The sequence below is a fragment of the Betta splendens genome, chromosome 6 (assembly GCF_900634795.4).
Source record: "Betta splendens chromosome 6, fBetSpl5.4, whole genome shotgun sequence".
NCBI classification, from domain to species: domain Eukaryota; kingdom Metazoa; phylum Chordata; class Actinopteri; order Anabantiformes; family Osphronemidae; genus Betta; species Betta splendens.
The window spans coordinates 11,928,706-11,947,214 of NC_040886.2; the positions used below are offsets into that span (position 1 = coordinate 11,928,706).

General features: G+C 50.1%; 1 protein-coding gene across 4 annotated transcripts in view; it reads right to left on the reverse strand.

The window, feature by feature from the left end:
* Positions 1 to 18,509, reverse strand: part of tln2b (talin 2b) — a 53,529-nt gene that overhangs the window by 2,673 nt on the left and 32,347 nt on the right. For 2 of the 4 annotated variants that reach the window (XM_029152684.3, XM_029152685.2), the window contains exons 21-55: positions 18,022 to 18,150; positions 16,878 to 16,991; positions 16,676 to 16,789; positions 16,446 to 16,580; positions 16,226 to 16,354; positions 15,998 to 16,100; positions 14,987 to 15,195; positions 14,455 to 14,574; positions 14,186 to 14,383; positions 13,551 to 13,690; positions 13,018 to 13,111; positions 12,668 to 12,757; positions 12,457 to 12,579; positions 12,206 to 12,349; positions 11,946 to 12,131; positions 11,700 to 11,840; positions 10,907 to 11,088; positions 10,366 to 10,498; positions 10,155 to 10,256; positions 9,872 to 10,042; positions 9,524 to 9,670; positions 8,549 to 8,650; positions 8,326 to 8,445; positions 7,638 to 7,784; positions 6,222 to 6,388; positions 5,909 to 6,092; positions 5,559 to 5,684; positions 4,650 to 4,766; positions 4,087 to 4,272; positions 3,570 to 3,677; positions 3,019 to 3,124; positions 2,162 to 2,167; positions 1,566 to 1,690; positions 240 to 365; positions 79 to 141 (exon numbers count right to left, since the gene is read on the reverse strand). In XM_029152684.3, coding sequence (XP_029008517.1) covers positions 79 to 141; positions 240 to 365; positions 1,566 to 1,690; positions 2,162 to 2,167; positions 3,019 to 3,124; positions 3,570 to 3,677; positions 4,087 to 4,272; positions 4,650 to 4,766; positions 5,559 to 5,684; positions 5,909 to 6,092; positions 6,222 to 6,388; positions 7,638 to 7,784; positions 8,326 to 8,445; positions 8,549 to 8,650; positions 9,524 to 9,670; positions 9,872 to 10,042; positions 10,155 to 10,256; positions 10,366 to 10,498; positions 10,907 to 11,088; positions 11,700 to 11,840; positions 11,946 to 12,131; positions 12,206 to 12,349; positions 12,457 to 12,579; positions 12,668 to 12,757; positions 13,018 to 13,111; positions 13,551 to 13,690; positions 14,186 to 14,383; positions 14,455 to 14,574; positions 14,987 to 15,195; positions 15,998 to 16,100; positions 16,226 to 16,354; positions 16,446 to 16,580; positions 16,676 to 16,789; positions 16,878 to 16,991; positions 18,022 to 18,150 — 4,587 coding nt within the window. The remainder of the gene's footprint in view (positions 1 to 78; positions 142 to 239; positions 366 to 1,565; positions 1,691 to 2,161; positions 2,168 to 3,018; positions 3,125 to 3,569; positions 3,678 to 4,086; positions 4,273 to 4,649; positions 4,767 to 5,558; positions 5,685 to 5,908; positions 6,093 to 6,221; positions 6,389 to 7,637; positions 7,785 to 8,325; positions 8,446 to 8,548; positions 8,651 to 9,523; positions 9,671 to 9,871; positions 10,043 to 10,154; positions 10,257 to 10,365; positions 10,499 to 10,906; positions 11,089 to 11,699; positions 11,841 to 11,945; positions 12,132 to 12,205; positions 12,350 to 12,456; positions 12,580 to 12,667; positions 12,758 to 13,017; positions 13,112 to 13,550; positions 13,691 to 14,185; positions 14,384 to 14,454; positions 14,575 to 14,986; positions 15,196 to 15,997; positions 16,101 to 16,225; positions 16,355 to 16,445; positions 16,581 to 16,675; positions 16,790 to 16,877; positions 16,992 to 18,021; positions 18,151 to 18,509) is intronic. The other 2 variants (XM_055509565.1, XM_041071109.2) reach the window with 2 other exon arrangements.

Sequence of the window (18,509 nt, forward strand, 5' to 3'; positions counted from 1 at the left end):
GGCCGGCGACAAGCACAGGGTGTGGGATTTACATACGTCCGTGCGGTTCGCGTCAACAACCCTCGCAAAGTAACTTACGGCGGAAATGAGACCCTGCGACCACTGCCCGTCGTCCACTGCGTTGGCTAGATTGGATCCGACCTGAGGCAGAGGTCGAGAGCAGAGGGCAAACATGGGATGACTTCGCTGGATTTGTGTGTGTGTGTGCACCTGTGTGTGTGTGTGTGTGTGAGACTGACCTTGCCCTGAGCGACCAGCTCCCTCTGAGCTGCAGACGCAGATTTAACGAGGGCGCTGGTTGCTGCAGCGATGGACTTCGCCGCCTCCAAGATCTGCTCCTCAAAATCCAGCGTCTCATCGGCCTGCTGGAAGAAGACCACGTATTAGCTTAGGAGCAGGTTATTAAATGAGGAATCTCCCTTCCACCTTCCTAAAATTCCACAATCCCTGAAAAAGCAGGGAGAAAAACCACCAGGAGCACAATAACTGACAGGCCCAACGGCGGCTGATGAACGGCCGCCCTGCATTGGCAGTCACGTGCACCTGATTGACCACAGACCTCCATAAACACACAAGGCACAAGTGGCTGGAGACAGGGCGGGACACTGTAGGAATATGTTTGATATATAGTTGGACTGAATAACAACCTAATATATCAAACATATCAGACAGAGCCCTGCAGAGAAGGCTTCCAGGTCTACAATGGCTCAGAGAGAGGAGAGGAGGGAGGGAGGGAGGGCAGAGGAGACATGCTGGGAGCAGGAGAGCCCCCCCCCCCCCCCCCCCCCCCCCTCCTTACAGGGTGGGAGGAAGGGAGGAAGAGGAGAGAAAAGAGGGGAGAGAGCAAGGAGGAGAATCCAAGCTGTGTGTGTTTGCATCAGTTGTATCGAATGCATCCTGCCTCTGCCTCGCGACCAAATTAAAATCACGTATGCCGCTTTAATTACAACCACTGAATGCCCTTTGTGCTCCTTCATTTGTACGTTGTGCTGCTGAATGCAAATTGCTACCGGGTGAGATTTGCCTCCTATTAGATCGCTAGAGGGAGACAATGACATCTGAGCGGCGAGAAGCCTTTGAATCACTAATCCCCCTTTTTATAGAAGCAGTCTGAAGCTGAGGAATTATAGCAGGAGACAGAGCATTACGCGGCCTTTGCTAAAACAGGGAACCTAAACACGCGGCGTGTGCCTTCGTATCGCGTCGCGGGGTGTGTGCTGCGCGGGAAGGGGTGTAGAAAGGGGGGGGGGCACTGCAGGCACACGGGGGAAGAGCACTACAGTTCAAATATCCAGTCTCCAGAGACAGACGCACGACACAACACAGTCATCATGCAGCGGCGCGGCAAGGACGCGGCCCCGGGCGCAGTCTGTGAGGTCACAGCGCGAGGTGGAAGTTTGGGAACGGGCGACACTGCAATAAAACAGGAAATCAGTTCCATAAGTCAGAGGCCCTCGGCTTTGAATGGGGTCGCGGCGCTTCCGCTCAAAACCACGTGGAGCAACGTTTTCCGAGGATCTGTTCACTCAACAAAGCGACGCGTTTCGCCAAAACTCTGCTTGTACCTTGGGCTTCGCTCTGGGTTTCAGCTGCTCCAGCTTCTTGGCCGCCGCTTCGATGGACGCCGCGGCTCCGAGGAGCTCGGTCTCGGCGACGACGGTGGGGTCCTCGGGGTCCACGCACTCCGATCCTGAAAGAGGGGTCAACACGCGCCCGGGCGACGGCTGTCACACGCTTTTTTCATCCCCACGCCGGCACGCTGTCATTCTATCTCATCCAACAAGGGGCTCCAGGCTCATGAACTCATTAATACAAGCCAGACATCAGAGATGAGAGGGTCTCAGCCCACTTCAATACAAACTCTCCAACAACTGTTTGCAGCACGACTGCAATGTGTCACAGTTAAATAAGATAAGGTAAAAGTTAGCAGAAATGCACATTTGATGGATCATCGTCTTTTTATAGGTTTTAAAGTGCCCATAAAACAGAGCTGTTTGGCAACAGCTTGGCTAAAGCAGATGGAGCGATGTTTTTATAGATTACGTTGAGCTCTGGGGAAATCTGTTGTGCACCCCCACCCCCCCCGAGCCCTGCTCCTCTAGCCCGCTCCGGCTCTATGAAAGGTGATCCGGAGGAACAAAACACACCACATCCCACTTACCTCCATCTGAGGCGGCAGGGAGAGAGCAGAGGAGAGGGAGGGAGAGAACACATGGGACATTAGAGAGGTGAAGCGGATCGCCCAGCTGGGTCGCAGGCGATACGCTGAAATCTAATTCTCATGCCGACAATCTATTACTCGTCTGATGCGGCGGCGCAGCGTCCACGGTAAACACTCCGGCGTGGTGGTGTCATAACCACCCTGCAGCTTTGTTAGAAAAATGTGCGCGACCGTCGATCTGCAGCACAGTTTCAATTCTGTAAAGTGTTTTTCGTGACCTTTATTAGTGACGCACGCGGGTCTGGTGGTTTGCCTCAATAATATTATTCATGCAGCAGAGCATTATGGCTCCTTTGACTAATCTCCTGTCTTTCTATCTAATTGAGTTGGCTCCCGATGGGAATCCTGTTGCTTTTAAAGAACATTTTATTTGGCAAAAGCAACTTTTCCAATTTATACTCCGCAGTACCTATAAGGGCTAATAGCCATTTCTAAATTAAGATCGAAGACCCAAAAATTATTTGGACAGCACCCAACAGAGAGCAACAAGCTTCTAAAAAAATCTTGCAGCCCTGTACTTGGAGTTTGAAAATGTCATGTCTCCTGAGGACGGGAGGACACAGGCAGCACAGTCCCTGATGACATCATCAGCTTAGGTCTACTCTGTCCTGGTCCCAGCTAACTGTCTTATGATGATTTAACAATAAAGAATTTTTTTATGCTATATCAATTATATATTTAATGCCCTTCTCAACAAAATAAAACCTTAAAATCCCAAATATACTCAGCAAAACGGACACAGGCAGCTCCTTGATGTGTGCTGCGTGGGAGTGGGGGAGCAGCGCGTGTGGCCTCACCCTTCATCGCCTCCGCTGTCTGGACGAGCTCGGTGACACACGCCGCCACATGCTTCGAGTGCACGGCCAGCTGCTGCTTCTGCTCGGGAGTGGGCTTCTGCAGCACCTGAAAAAGTGAAAGGGCAGAAACAATGGTAGAAAGGAGGAGGCAAAGAGATAAACGTCCATCTGAGCTCTGCCGCTGTAACGTGAATTGTGAGAAAATGTAACTATTAATTTGTTGCAGTCAGAGATTCATAAATATTTTCCCCACTCGATTATGACTTGCTCATTTCAAGTATGACCATTAGAAGTGAGCGTCTGCAGCACAGGAGGTAGGGTTCATCTCTCAGCTGACAGCGATGTTACAGTAAACACAGCGCATAAGTGATGGGAAGTCAGGAAAGTTTTGTCAAGCGTGACGGGATATAATCTGTTTTTTTTTTTTCAATTGACCTGCAAAACCTTACTAGGTGGTAAAATATCAGGCTCCACTAACCCATAGCTGAAAAAATACACACACGTACAGTAGCTCCATCACTTATTCATGACACATGTGATTGTCTCCTCACCTGCAGCACCTGCTCCAAGAGGCAGATGTATCCATTGGTGCATTCAGAGCCGAACTGCAGGGCCTTGCTCCTCAATTCCTCACTCACCTCGGGGTGATGTGCCGCTTGCTAGAGGAATAAATATGAAATAGATGCAATAAATATGACACAAATAAAAAAAACTGAATAAATACAGTAGAAAATGCATATATTGTCAATTGGTTAATTGGTATCTGTGTTATTTCCAAGGGGAGAACTTGTTATGTGGAGTCTGTGATGGCATTCACTGTACATCGGCATCTTTTCTTCTTCTAAAAGCACGGCGCTCTATTCTCCGAGCTTCGGCTCGTTACAAGTGCTCTGCTGTCACAGAAGGACATCCTGACGGATGCTCCTTGGTGTGACTTTGATAAAGTGACTCAGCCGCTAGCAGCGGGAGCAGCCACGGTGCAGCCAGGACCCTAACGTCCTCCGTGCTCTCATGTTCCCCGGCAGCCTGACGCCGCACGTTCTGGCAGGGCCCGCTCTGGATCAGCACCTTGCAGGTAGTCAGCATGTCAAAGACGGCTTTGCGGCTCAGGTTGGCAGTGGCGATGGCGTCCTCCTGCTGGGCCGAGTTGCCCGCAGCCACTGCCTTGACGGTCGCCGTGGTGATGCCCTTTGTCATGCGGATGAACTCCTCGGGCGTGTTGGATCTGCTCGGGACGTCCTTGGACTGGAACACCTGACATGAAGACAAATGGCAGACGCGGGAGGTTGGTGCCGAACTGAAAGAGGCTCCCTCATGGAACCTGAAACGCTGGGCATGAGCAGCGGCGTAATTAAAAGTTGCTGAGATGAGTTTGATTGTTTCTGCCCTGCTCCTGATAAGCATTAGGAGTAAATTACAAAAACAGCAGCTCGTCTGCCCGCCTCCGCCGGCCTGTTCTCGCCACGCAGGACCTGATAAGCGCTGTGAGAATCCTATAGGAGCAGGGCAGATAATAAAAGACAAAGGCACAAAAGGTTTCCTGGTTTAGAACACTAGACGTTCTCATCCCTGACCATCTTCACGCCTGTGTCAGAGTGGCTGAGCCCCGAACAGACAAAAAGGAAGCTTACCGTGAGCTCCTGCTTTATGCACTCGATGGTGGCCTCCAGCGCCCGCGTCCCGCGAGTGGCTTCATCCTCCACGGCCTTCACCGTTTTCAGAAGGGACGTCACGTTGGTCACCATGACCTGTGGAAGGAGGGGCGCAGCGTGAGGCGCGCGGTGCCACCAGTAGGTGGAGCCCTTTCCCCTCAGCTGCAGAACCTCGGCTCAGCCAATAGAAAAACATTAGCCGCTGATCCCGACGTCGACGCGACTGATCGTCACACGCGAACACCCGAAGACGAGCGCACGTGAAGGCGCCTCGCCGTCTGAAAGCTGCTGAGCGCAACGCGCGGCGCTGAGTAAGGAATTTGAGCAATATGAGAGGTCTGCAGAGGTCCCGTTTGAAGGTCACCATATGTCGAAGGAACAGAAACAACCTGTTAACCCAATCGGGTCTGAGGGAGGTCCTAATTCCTCTCAGATGAAAAGCACAAGAAGCCCTGGGCATCACGTACATGCAGCACATGCACCCACTGATCAGGGAAGCGACTATAACAATAGATCTGAGCAAGTTCAAATCTTTGGTTCACTGCAGCTACTGGAGGCGAAAGCATTTATCCCTTAACTCTATACAGTGAAGTGACTTTTGCCTCTTGTGTATATTTTGTTCACATCCTAAATGTACAATGTTAATATTATTATCAGTAGCAAAATCCTTTATTCAATGAATAATTCAGCTTCGTCAAGCTCCAGCTACAGTTCAGGCACCACAGAGTGAAGGTTCAGCATCAACACTGAGCCGGGATTCAAATCAGTGACCGTGAGGCTGAATGATGAACCTTTAGAGAATGTACATCTACATGCAGCCAAAGCCTGTGAGTCAGAACAGAGCGGAACCTGACACGACGCTCATGTGACTGAGCAGCATCCTTCTACCTTGGCAGCGCTCTTCAGCTGATACATGGACGGGTCGTCGGCGGCTTTGCCCGCGGCACATTTGGTGGCGCCGATGAGCTCGGCCAGAGCCTTGGCCACGTCCCGCACCGCGTTTATCAGAACCACCTGAGGAGATAGAGCTGGAATCAATGGAGCACAATGGTCAGAGTATAGGTTTATCAGCTGCACCCTGGGGAGAGGATTTGACACTGCAGCTCTTATCACTCCCACCTAGTCATGATGCTTCAGACTCAGCTGAGAGGAGCAGCAGATACAGATACGGAGCGTGGCAGATAAACGCAAGCTTACGCTGACACCACAGACAAATTAAAGCCAGTGATTTTTATTGCCTGCGTCTCAGGGTCCTCGGAGCCCATGCTGGTCGCTCCCAGTTTGACCACCTCGGTGAGCTGGGTGATGGTCTTGGCCGAGGACTGGGCGGCCTGGGCCAGCTTGTCCTGCGTGGACGCGGCTCCGGCCACCAGCAGCTTGGTGTCTTCCACCAGGGCCTTGGCCGTCTTCAGGATGCTCTCCCTGAGGACCACCCAGGAAGCAGCAACATGAACGGAAGCTGCTGCTCGTCGGTAATTGATGCAAAACGCATCACCGCCTTCAGCTTTACTGGCAGACTCCACTTCCACTAAGTGAGTCGTGACTTCGCACCTGTGGTCGGCAAACGACTCTTCGTTCTCCGGGTTCAGCGTTCCAGCGGAGGCGAACATGATGGTGGTGTCCAGGTCGGCGATGATGCCGGAGACGGCGCTGGCGGCTGTGATGCAGGCCTGGGTGCCTTTGTTGCCCGCTTGCAGTGCAGACAGAACCAAGGACACCTGGAAGGCGAGAGGCAAAGACACTGACTCATCCGCCGTGTCGTTACTGTCTGCTCAGTCGCTTGTTAATGCAAATATCTATATCACACACACGCACACGGCAGCAATTCAGCGCAAGTGGAAATGAAGAAGAATGAGGCGCTACACTTGGAATGACGTAGGAGTTCATGCACGGATCAAAATCTCTAGGTTCCACGAATTGAGGCAATAAATAAAGACAAATTTTCTAACTTGATATAAGCAAGCTGCACCCAGAAAGTGGCAGGTGACTGTGTATTATGCATACAGGGAGAATTCAAACATGCAGTTTCCAAATGTGTCCTAACAGCCAACATTAAGTCGAGCTTCACTGCACGTGTTTATTGAATAGGATGTTATAGACGGCTTTGTGAATCACACGTAACAGTGAAATATCTGCACAGGCGGGGTTAGAGGAGGAAGCTGGGTGTGAGAGGAGCACGGGGATATACGCACTGTCTATGCAATAAATCAGAGTGTGCGGCACGCTCACAATAAGTCAATGAGCCTGACACTGCAAATCACACGAGTCCCGCGAAGACTGATGTCTGCCCGTGCCTCATAAACAAGAGGAAAAGCCCTGAGAGGTGCATTTCCAAAAAGCCGTGAACTTCACGTTTCAGCAATCATAATCAGCGAAGACTCAACAAATGATTCAAATCTGATACCAGCCCAGAATCGAATCACGGCGTCAGAGTGGGGAGCAATTCACCGGTTAGCTGCTGTGGAGAGACATTAGTATTATTACTGTGCTAACGGCTCAGTGTGAGAGCGTGCTCTAATGACCTGCATGAGTGGTCCAGTAATACAGGAGAGCATCAGCTATTACTAGCTCGTATAACGCACATTAGACCTGTACGCTGCCGACTGAGGGGCAGAGCAGAGCTGAGCCTGAAGCTGAACCTAAAAAAAACAGCCATTAACATACAGGAAGAAGCAGGGCTGTCAACTACAAGCAAGTAAACAATCATTTACACCTGAACTGCTTCCAGTCTTGCAGTTGATTCCAGTCACTCATGGCTCCAACACTCTTTTTTTTCTCATAAATATGATTATAAACAGCGAATGCACTAAAAGACGAGGATGCGTGAAAAATATTTTCATAAAAATGCTAATGCTGAGTTGACGCTGCCTCTAAACTTCAAACAGCAAGAGATGGGAAACTATGACAGCGAAAATAAACTCGCTTTGAAAAATCTAGATGTGGGAGGAAAAAGGAGCGAGGACTTACCTTCTCTGTGACCGTGCGGGCGCATTCGATGAGCTCCCGTTTGGAGAAGGTGTCAGTGGGACTGAGCTGCAGGGCTCCGGCCTTCTGGACCAGGTAGATGCAGCCGTGGCCCAGCTCCTGCACCCGCGTCTTTATCTGGAAGCCGATCTGGAAGCACAGCCACACAATCACAACCTGAGCCCCAACGGTGGCACTGCACCTTTAATTCCCAGACAGAGCTTCATGGGTGGGTGGTACTTCATTATAAGCATCACTATAGGCTTTTAGACTTTTAGAGGCACAATGTCGCTATGGTAACCAGCAGGGTTTCCAGCAGCCTGTTATATACAAGATATTGATAAGAGCTGTGTGTTTATTAGTGCAATGGTTCCACCCACATCTACTGTATCCTATGGACTACACAGAAAAGCAGTGTGTAGGTGCTGAGAGTGACAGCTGCCGCGGGGTTATTTCTATTTGATCTCAGCCTCGAGGAAAGGGCATCGCTTCCAAGAAGAGCAAACATCTGCTCTGATCACTGCGCGCGAATCCATCTCCGAGAGCATCTTTTTCCAACCCTAAATGCCGCCGTGCAGTAAGCCGCTATTTCACTCTGACATTTCAGGGGCGCGACAGTAAAGGGATCTACGGCGTGATGTTCAGTCCTGTGATTTGTTTCCACAGTCTCAGCAAAGACAAAGAGCGTCACCTCCTCTGGCTCCGCCGTGGCTGCGGCGAGGCGTCCTTGGTGCGCGAGCTGCCCGTAGTCCACCGTCACCTGAGAGGCCAGGCCACCGAGCTCCTCGGGGCAGGTCACCGACTTAGTCATCTGAAAGGCACACGCGTCACGTGTCATCACCAGCAGCAGAGTAACAAACCCTGTCAGTGCAGATGAGGAGAGCGGTGGGTCAGGCGTGGACGTCAGCGCTCACCATCTCCTGGGCAGTGATGGCGATGGCCTTGGAGAACTTCACCATGGTGGTCTGGTAGTCCACAAAAGAGCCCTCGGGTTCAGGGGGCGTCCCCTCGTCCAGCTGCAAAAATCAAGATGGGATTAATAACTATCAGATGAATATGCAAAAGAAAACACCCAGCAGCCTAAAACAAGCTAGTAATCCAGGCTCTTTCCTCAGGACCGTGTACAGTAGAGGCCTTTTGCAGCAGAGGCAGCTTCAGATCCTACAGCACAGTCTCTGCAGAGCACTTGTGAAGCTCTGTTGAAGAGGCTTTTGCTTCTTTGTCGTCTCCCTGAACAAGCACCTTTTTGCCTGTGTTCTGACTGTAACCTGGCGGTTCCAGACATTTATTTTATGGTCTTGGAACCACTGCGCTCTTGAGAACACTCAACGACTTAGAAACAGCTTTAGATCATTGCCTCGCAAAACATTTACTGTCCAGGTCGACAGAACGATGCAGTGAATGTACAACAATATTAATAAAGGATCTTTCTAATTTATGTGCAATTAATTATATTACATTAACTAAATGAACCTGGTCGCAACGTGGGTCACATTTCACATTGAGGAGGTTTCTGTTTCGGACCCATGCTCAGTTTGCACACATGACTTTATTAATTGAGTACAGGGAGTTTCACCTATTTAAAATTAAATAAGGCAATAACGTGTGAAATAAAGGAAGGGGTCTGAAGGCACTGTCATTTCTTAAAAATTAAAAAGCTATTAAGAAGAACATATAAATGTTTTTTTATGGCGCATAATTTTAAGTGGTTTCACTTCATATATGCTAATGGTATTTTAATGGTGGCTGCTTTTCTATATTTAAGCTGAGGATAAAATAAAGAGGACATAAGAAGAAGCCTGATTACTTTACTGTACTGTGTCACTGCATCAACCTGAAGTCCACTAAAGCACATGAGCAGACGTGTTATGATATGGGAACACGCTCACCCTTCCAATGGACTCAGCAATGGACTCCACCATGCCCCCGACCATGCCGCCTTCACTGGCGGCCTCGTTCAAAGTCACCATGATGTCATCCACAGCCTCCCTCATCAGCTGGGCTGCTTCAGATATGGCATCGTGGGTGTGGGACGCCTGTGGACACGGTCAGCTGTTTAATTCAGGGTAGGTGGATAAACTTTTTTACCTGCCTTTAACAAGTTAAAAGGAACTTTACTTGCACAGATCACCCTTAAATAAAAAAGAAAGAAAAGAAAGAAAGAAAGCCTTTATTGGTCATTATCACATGGTATCAATGGCCAATCCACTGTCTGAATGTTATGAAGTGATAAGCACCTTTGGATTTCCCCCGCCTTCCTTGGCTGCATACAGCATCTGCAGGGCAGACTCAGACAAGGTCTTGGTCTGGTCCAAAATGGTCATCTGCTGCTGGTGGTCCTGCAGCTTTGAGGCCAGGCCCACTGATGCCACAATGAGAGGATCAAAGTAACTAGCCAGCTGGGTCACCTGGGAGAACAAGTAAGAGAGCTGTCTGGTTCACAAGATAAAAACACACACAATGGTTTATTTCTCTCTCTAAATCCAGAGGGGATCAAGGGATATATGATCAGACCAGGACCTTGTGTCCTAGTTGGGCAGCCTCGCCTCGAGCCGCTGTGGAGACGGGATCAATCAGATGCCCAATCTCCTGCACGGAGGATGTCAGCTGCTCCTGGAGCGCCTGGTGAGTTACAACAGCAAAGAATTACGGTATAAGTCGTGATGGATAGACTACAGATCCCATTAAGTTCTCTCAGACAAGACAGAGCCGATGGAGTACTTGAACTCACTTCCATGGAGATATCATCTCTGCAGGGCAGAGTCTGCCCGACCGCAGCCAGAGAAGCTTGCTCAATGTCACGGATGCACTTATTGATATTATCAATAGAGTAATCACACTCCCTCTGTCCTGGCGCCTTGTCCCTGTCACCAGAAATATTAAAACACGCCATTCAGACCAAACAGACTTACTGGCCTTTGCTAGTTTACCTTGATATTTATTATGGAGACAAAACTCTTTGTTTTCTGTTAAAATACTGCCAGCGATGGTTCAGTCAAAGCCTTAAGGCAGTGAGATGAATAGATGGGTGTTGATGATGAAACTAGAGGTAGGTGGAAATGTGAAATGTGATTCACATTCATTATCAACCCATCACTGTATTAAAGCACTAATTTATTAGAAGGCAGCAGCAATTTATTGCTAAGATAAACAGATATCAGTGAATACGCTTCCAGGTTTTGTTCCCCAAAGTGTGAGCCAACCTTTATAAAACTATCATCGTGGATAATCCTTTAGAGACATACACGGGTGTGGGTGGGATTAATACAAACCTAATGGAGGTGATGAGGCTCTTGATGGAGTCAGAAACCGTCCTGGAGTGGCCGGCGAGTATGGACCAGGTAGGAGGATCTTTGGGGTTGAGTACCAGAGAGCGTGCTGTTTCTAAAAGGTAAGTGGAGCTGTCGAGCATGGAGCGGGCCGAGCGCACAATGGGCTCCTGTGAGGCTGAGCCCTGTGGAAATTAAAGAATTGGTGCAGGTGAAACATCAGGTAACAGCTCGACGGCGGCGAACACCCACCGGCATGACGGAGCCGTTAATATTCCGTGACTACCTTGGCGAGATCAAAGGTACAATCAAAGGCAGGGGTGAGATTAGAAAGGCAGCTTTACACAGATGCAGGACGAAACACCTTCAGTCTTCGTGATCCGAGCCAAAACCTCCCTCGACAATTAGATTAACAAGATGAAGATTAGAGCAGCTGTGCTGAGGGAGAGTGCAGTTAAACACTGCCCTCCAACAGATTACAGCTGTAAAGCTTTTAGAGGACCGTGAGAGAATGGAAAAATAAAACAAGAAAAAGGAAAATTGGACCTCAATCCAATTCCCATCATGTTCTCGGTGCTAACCTTTCTTTGTTGGCTCGTGCAAGAACGTCTATTTCAAGGGGATTGAGTGCACGAGTCACAAACATTCATTAAACTGCTATGAAGAGCGGCTTCGAGATCCTCCGTAGGACGAGTGGAAACAAATGTCGAATTGGACCTCATTAAAGGCTGCTGTTCATTTTCATTCAGCTAAGTGATTGGAAGCTGTGTAAAAAATGAAGGGGATTGTTCTCTACCTCGTTACTGATCTGAGCCGGGATGCTCGCAAACTCAGGGTTGTTGGCAAAGGTCGACAGGTTCTCCACAGCTTCCAGGAGAGGCGTTGTGGCCACGCGGCACCTGTTCCTGTTCTCGTCGGAAAAATCCCCGTCCGAGGCCTGAAACAAGGAAACGGCATGTGATCACTTGGGCCTGAGCCTGCAGGCGACGGAATCGCGCACGCGGCGCCTCACGTGTCGGGATAAAACGAATTCACACTCAACGTTTTGCTCCGTTGGGGAGTTGACCTTGATGGTCTTGACCAGGTTGGCCGTGGTGTTGGCCACCTCTTTGGCCGACTGGACGAACTGCCTCCTCGCCACGGGGTTGGAGGTCTTGGAGGAGGCCAGGCGGCAGGCGTTGCACAGGGCGGAGGTGTGCTTGGCTACGATGGTTGCTGCGGACAAGACCTGAAAGACGAGCAAACGCCATCAAACGAGACACACGCTTAGCCCAGCGACAGGGCTGTCGTAGACCCTCTTACCTGTGAAGGGCTACTCGCTGGATCCACCAAGTTCTGACAAGCCATCTGTATAGCCTGGTGAGCCCTTGCAAACTGGATGGGATCCACCAGCCCCTCATGACCTGACTGACTGTTGGGATCAGACACACCTACAAGATAGGATGCCTACAGAAGGAAAGGAGGACAAGGCTATAAATATATATACAGGTAAAGAGCTCGTAGTCTTCACCGCAGGAGAGCCGTTTCTGTGAGCTTTCTCGCGTTTCCGTCACCTGTCCTGCAGCTTCCGTCAGCCCACACAGAGCCTTGGACGCCACGCCCACGCTCTCCCCGAAGGCCACCACGTCGCCCGTCTTGCAGTGCTGAGAGATGCCTGCCATGGCCTCGCCCAGAACCTGAGACAGGCGGGAAAGGAGGAAAAATAAAAAAAAAAACAAAAACAAAAAAAGGAATCTGACGTGCCATTGTTGGGGAAGCTCGCACCTTTGAGTTCTCCATGACGCTCTCGATGCAGTCGAAGTAGGAGAGCTCGCTGACGGGCTCGCTGGGATTCTCCAGGAGGCCTCTGACAGCCTGTACACAAAGATTAGACTGAATGTGATGACAGCGGGCACAACGCCGAAGATATTTGCTCATGTTCGTCTGCTATTTCATTTAGATTTCGACAAAAGGGAGCAGCAGCGTAAATCACGCTTGCTCCACTGTTGACGGGTAATAATCAGGGTTTTAAATGCAGTGTGTTGTAGTTGTCAGCGACTACATTGAAGTGAAGGTAAGTGCAGTCTGTTGGTGCAGTAGAACCAACGCATCTGAATCTACTCAGTGTGTTGTACCTCCAGCTCCCTCAAGGCGTTGTCGCACTCTTTTTGACCGGCCGCTTGCTGCGTGCAGAGCGTGATCAGCTGATTAATGCTCTCTGTCACCGCCCTGAAACACACACACAAGACCTCTTAGCTCTCTCTCACACACACACACACACACACTGATCTTTTAGCGTCGCTGTTCAAACACGCCGCTGACGCTAGCGCCGCACACGGGAGAGCGCGCAGACGGTCGTGAGTTTGTGTTCAGCCTTGGTGAGCACACACGCGAGCTCCAGCCAAGGCTTCCATCTTCCTAATTAGACAGAAAGGAGTCAGTCAGGCCCAAAGCCCTACGGGACCAGCTGCTTGGCTTCTCTCCACTAGAGGGAGGTTCATACTCCCTCCAGCAGACAGACGCAGCTTAGGAGAAGCTCTGGATTTAACCATTAAATATGAGTATTTACTACAGGCCCAAACCTACGCTTCCATTCATAGTGACAACAAAATGGTCCAATGAAGCTATTTTGGTGTGATTTTCAAATCCATCCATCTCCTGGTCGCACCTTGCTGCCACAGCTAGAAGGTTCTTAGCGTTGGCTGCACCTGGATCCACGGACAGAGACTTGGCGGCCAGCAGCAGTTTACTGGACGCCATTGAGATGTTCTTCAGATTCCCAATGACTTGGATCTGGTCGTCTTTGCTCTGCACAGGCAAAAAACAAGTGGAACTGAGCTTTTTTGAATGCAGCTATGTAGCTGTACACAGCACTTAGCATCTGTCATCTTAAACAAGCTACAGTATTTCCCGTGTCCCGACCAGCTACTACTGCATGTCCCCCTTCCTCCTCTGTGGGCCTGGCTAAAGCTCCAGTTTCATGCTACATCAACTCCAATCCAGATGATCTTTGCAAATTAATGAGCAAAATAGCCAGAACACGAACATCATACAATCTCATTACATCTGCCTGTGTTTATTGCTCTCGGGGACAATAATGAACCTAATTAGTTGAAAAAGGTCGAGATTAACAAATGACTTTTAACCTGAGGTAACACAAAAATATGACGCTGAACCCTCAGCACACCCATGAAAGCGTTTGAATTTTCCTCTTTAAGTCTCTTAAGTAACTGGAGGCGGCAGGTTATCATCACACTGCTTCAGCGTGGATGTGTGGATGGGCTGCATGATCGTGGAACCTACTTGGGTGTGTCCTGCCATCTCAATGCCAGCGTCCAGGAACTCATCAAAGTCTTGGCTGAACTTCCCAGAGGCCGCGGCCAGTTGGCCGCTGGTTCCGCGGGAGGAGTGGACGACCTCGCCTGCGGAGTGGTTGAGTTCAGCTGCTGTGTGGTTCAGCTCAGTCTGAGCCTCCTGGAATGTCTTGTTGCAGGGAGGGAGCTTCAAAGACAAGACACACGTCAAACACACGCACGCACAAAACGTCAAGCGAAGCCCTTGGCAGCACTCACCATGTCCACCAGCAGCTTCTTGCTGGCCTCTCCGATGCTCCTGAGAGCCATGTCCACATCCTTCTGGCCCGGCAGGCAGTTCACACAATTATTTAGGGAGTGTGACACAGCTTTGGCCACCTGAAAATGGGGCACAGTGCTTTGTCAGAGGACCCCCATTAGTCATTCTAGCTACACAATACAATGTCCCTGAGCAAAACTATATAGGGAAAAAAAAACCATCTCAAATGCAAATTGAGTTCACAGCGGTGCAATCTGTGTCACTAATTTATGCTGCTGTCACAGATATATGCCAAACAATATATTTATCCCCTAAAGGGCTTCAGGAGAATGAGCAGCTTTACTCTGGCACTCCTGAGAGAGGAAGCGAGGCAGGAGACAGAAAATAGCAATGCTTAGAGGGGGTGATTGTTATGGAAAGAAGAAATGTTTACAAATCAGCAGAGGAGTGAGACGGGACCTGAGAGGAACAACGCGACTGCTACATGACTCTCGCCGCCTCTGGGGTATGTATTAATGGGAGCCAGACTACCTGCGCCAGCCGCTGCTGACTCTCGGCGTCTCCCGGATGGACGAGGGCCTGATGGGCTTCGTGGATCAGCATGGCCGAGCCCTCCATGACGCACTGGGCCGAGTCCAGCATGGCGGCCGCGGCCTGCGGCTCCTTGGTGCTGGCCGCCACGCCTCGGGCTGCTTGGGCCAAGGTCCGCAGAGCCTGCGCCGTCTCCCGGGCCGCCACGCCTGCGGGCGTCCAGTCATAGATGCAAACAATGGCGTGAAATCAGCAGAGCTAATCCTGCCGCTGTAATGACAGCTCGGCGAAGCAGGTGTTTTACAGCACAGACGTATGGAAAACAGATTTCTCCTGGGCTGCAAGACGCTATGCATAGAGACCAAGTGACCATGTTCCTGCAGAAATTGAAACAGACGTCTAACTGAGCACATTAATTTCGGCCTCATTAGTTTTGCTTTGCAGCAGCCCGGTTAAGTGATCCAAATTGAGAGGTATTTGTATTTCCTGTCTTTGCTGGAATTCTAACAGCACGCGCATAATGTCTGGGCAAGTGGCTGGAGGTGCCACGCTGGGAACCCAGTGTGATAGTGGAACGCCCTTGTTGTCTGAATAAACGAGTTGATGTCATAAATATGGCCCCAGATGGGAAGTGCCCCGAACTTATCATACATAGGGACCGAGAAGAAAAGCAGCAAATTGCATCAAATTGCATTAACCAGCCAAGTGGAGCCATTTGCTGATGGAATGTTAAATCTAGTGAAAAGAAGATTAATGAGTAGCGAGCTGGACCCTGGGCCCCAGCATGGAGTGCTGCCTGGGAGGATCCATCGTTAGAAAATGCTATTGTCTATCTGTCTTTATCTCTTTTCTCCCGAGATCTTCAATTGGGCCAGAATTGACGGCCAAAGACTCGGTGTGAAGCAAAAGCGGCATCAGGAGGCTCAGTGTGAGTTTAAGGAAGTTTTATTTGCCTTTCTTTGCTATATGCAGTGAATGCAGAACTAAATTGTTATTAAAATCTTCCATTACCTGTGTAATGTTCATTTCCCTGTGCGGCGCATGTCAGCAGCTGGGCCATGGACGAGCCCACGGTCTTGGAGGTGCTTCCCAAATCCTGAGCACACTTCTCCAGCTGTGTGAGGAGGACAATGCCCAAATACATCATCAGTTCACCCTCCGTATTAATAATAATAATTCTGATATCTACAGAATAAAGCCTGAACTTCACAGTAAGTGGCGTTACTGTACTGTACTGACCGTTTCTCCAGGCAGAGGTTTGAGTTGCCCGTCTATGACTGACATCTTGGCATCCTGGAGCTCGCTCTTGAGCGTCTGCACTGTTTTCAGGGCTGAGTCAATCTCCAGGGGACCGCACGCTTCGTGAGCCTTCACACAACACATGCACAGTGTAAATAGCACGCAGCCATTGGGCAGAGCAGACAGGATGCAGGCCCGGCCGTGTGTGTTCGGCCCATACCTTCTGGGTCGCCGTCCTGAGCTCTGCCAGACAGGTAGCCAGGTTTTTGGCACACTGGCCCAGTTGCATAGCAGCAGCCTGTTCGGCCACTGTTGGAACCGCCGATTTTGCCGATGCCACCATTTTACTTCCAGGCTAAGGGGCAGTGACAGGAGAGCTACAGTTATTGCACTAGGAGGTGATTTAGCTGCATAACGGCTGAGTGCATTAAGTGCATTGATCACACAAACCTGTAGGAAGTTCTGACTGGCCATGATGAGCACGAGCTGGGCCCCCAGATCCTCAGGCTGAGCCTGGCTGCTCCTCATGCCCTGCACCAGCTGGGGAATGCTGTCTGCTACTGCCTGAATTTGAACACATTCAATGCACATTATTAGACCGTGTTTTCAGTCAAGAGCTTGAAAAACATAGCAGAAAGGAGCGCGGCCGTACCTTGCAGCTGTGCACTAGCTGTTGGTGCGAGGCAGTGTTTTTATTAGAAGCAGCAGCGTTTTGAGCAGCTGCGATGGTCTGAGTGGCGGCAGCCGCGGCCTGCTTTGCAGCAATCTGTTCAGGAGACACACGGTGGGAGCATTTAGGCTAAAGTGGTGCCCGGCGGTACACTAACATTTACTTTGGTTTTTGTGTACGAGGGCTCATAGACCAAAACGTTCTGTAAGTAGAGAAAACAACACGACGAGCGCGACGTGGTTCTTATTTCCTCTAGTGATCAACATTGCTTTCTTCCTGCTACGGTTCCAAAGGGAAGCACTAAAAATGTACCACTTAGCTCACGTCGAGTCATTAATACAAGAAAAGCTTCGATGATGCGATGACAAGACTGAAAACGGAGGAAACAGCGTCCTTTGTCAAAACGAGAGGAGGCGAGGTTGAAAAAACAGAAGCACAAAATACGTCTTAATGGTGGAAAATAGCTGAGCTGCATGTAGCAATTACATGACAGACAGGCAGAGTTTTTATTATATACGGCCTCTTTATATATATTGCTAAATAAAAGCCTGTGTGTTTTTGCAGAGCAACTAAATGACAGCATGTCAGGTAAGATTAAGGGGGTCTCAAGGGGCCTGAATGCGCCTGCGGTAATTGCTACATGTTCACTTCCAGATTCATGACATCATGTTCTTGACTGGCTCAAACACTGCTTTGATGGAGGCGACCATTAGCACCATTAGTGTGGCCATCTGATGCAGAAAGGTGGACTGAGATATATGTGATAGCGGGCTGAGTCCAGCCCAGGGTAATGCATAGTTTATGTGCCTGCGCTCTGCAGAGAGGGGCTAGTCATTAGGGGCAAACTGATACCAAGGGCTAAACACAGATCTTTACTCTCAGATAGCTCATTCGCGGCACTAATGGGATTTATAGCTCACTGCCAGGGGAAAGTGAAATAACGCAGATAGATTTACTAAATGGGCCATGTTTGCACAAATGATTGCTGAGGTGTTTCATATTTGCATTTTGGCACGCGGAGCCGTTTGCCTGCTGTCGAAAATCTCAACCCGCTGCTTCGCGCAAAGACAGGCGAGAAGCAGCCGAGGTCGGACTGACTGTGCAGCACGTGATTCCTTGGACTCACCTCCAGCCGGTTGACGAGCTTCTTCTTTATGGCGTTCTGAGCCGCGGCGTTGGTGGCGACGCGGAGCCCCTCCGCCGCCTCCCGCAGCCGCTGCTGCTGGTCCTCGTTCTCCGGGTAGGCCGCGGCCCCCTGCGGGCGCACGGGGGTGAGCGGTGCGCACAACACAGTAGCTATGAGTCAGCCGTAACGCGGTAACAACTCCAGCTAGTCGTGTGCAATAGATGTAAAGAAGCGCTCAGCTCCGTCCGCTTTCCGTCAGTTTCCAAGGAAACCGTCAGTGTGAGATTCCCACTTCCGTTTTGATAAAAGGCAATGATGTGGTGATTAATGTGTCACAGATCAAAAACATCTAACAAGCCATAAACAGTGCTTGGGTGTTTCACACTGATAATATCCTGCTCAGCTGTGCCAGGGGCTTATTAAGAGTCACTGATGCTGCACCCTTTCATTTCAGATGTGGAATGACGCTGGTGCTGCAGCCAGTGCAG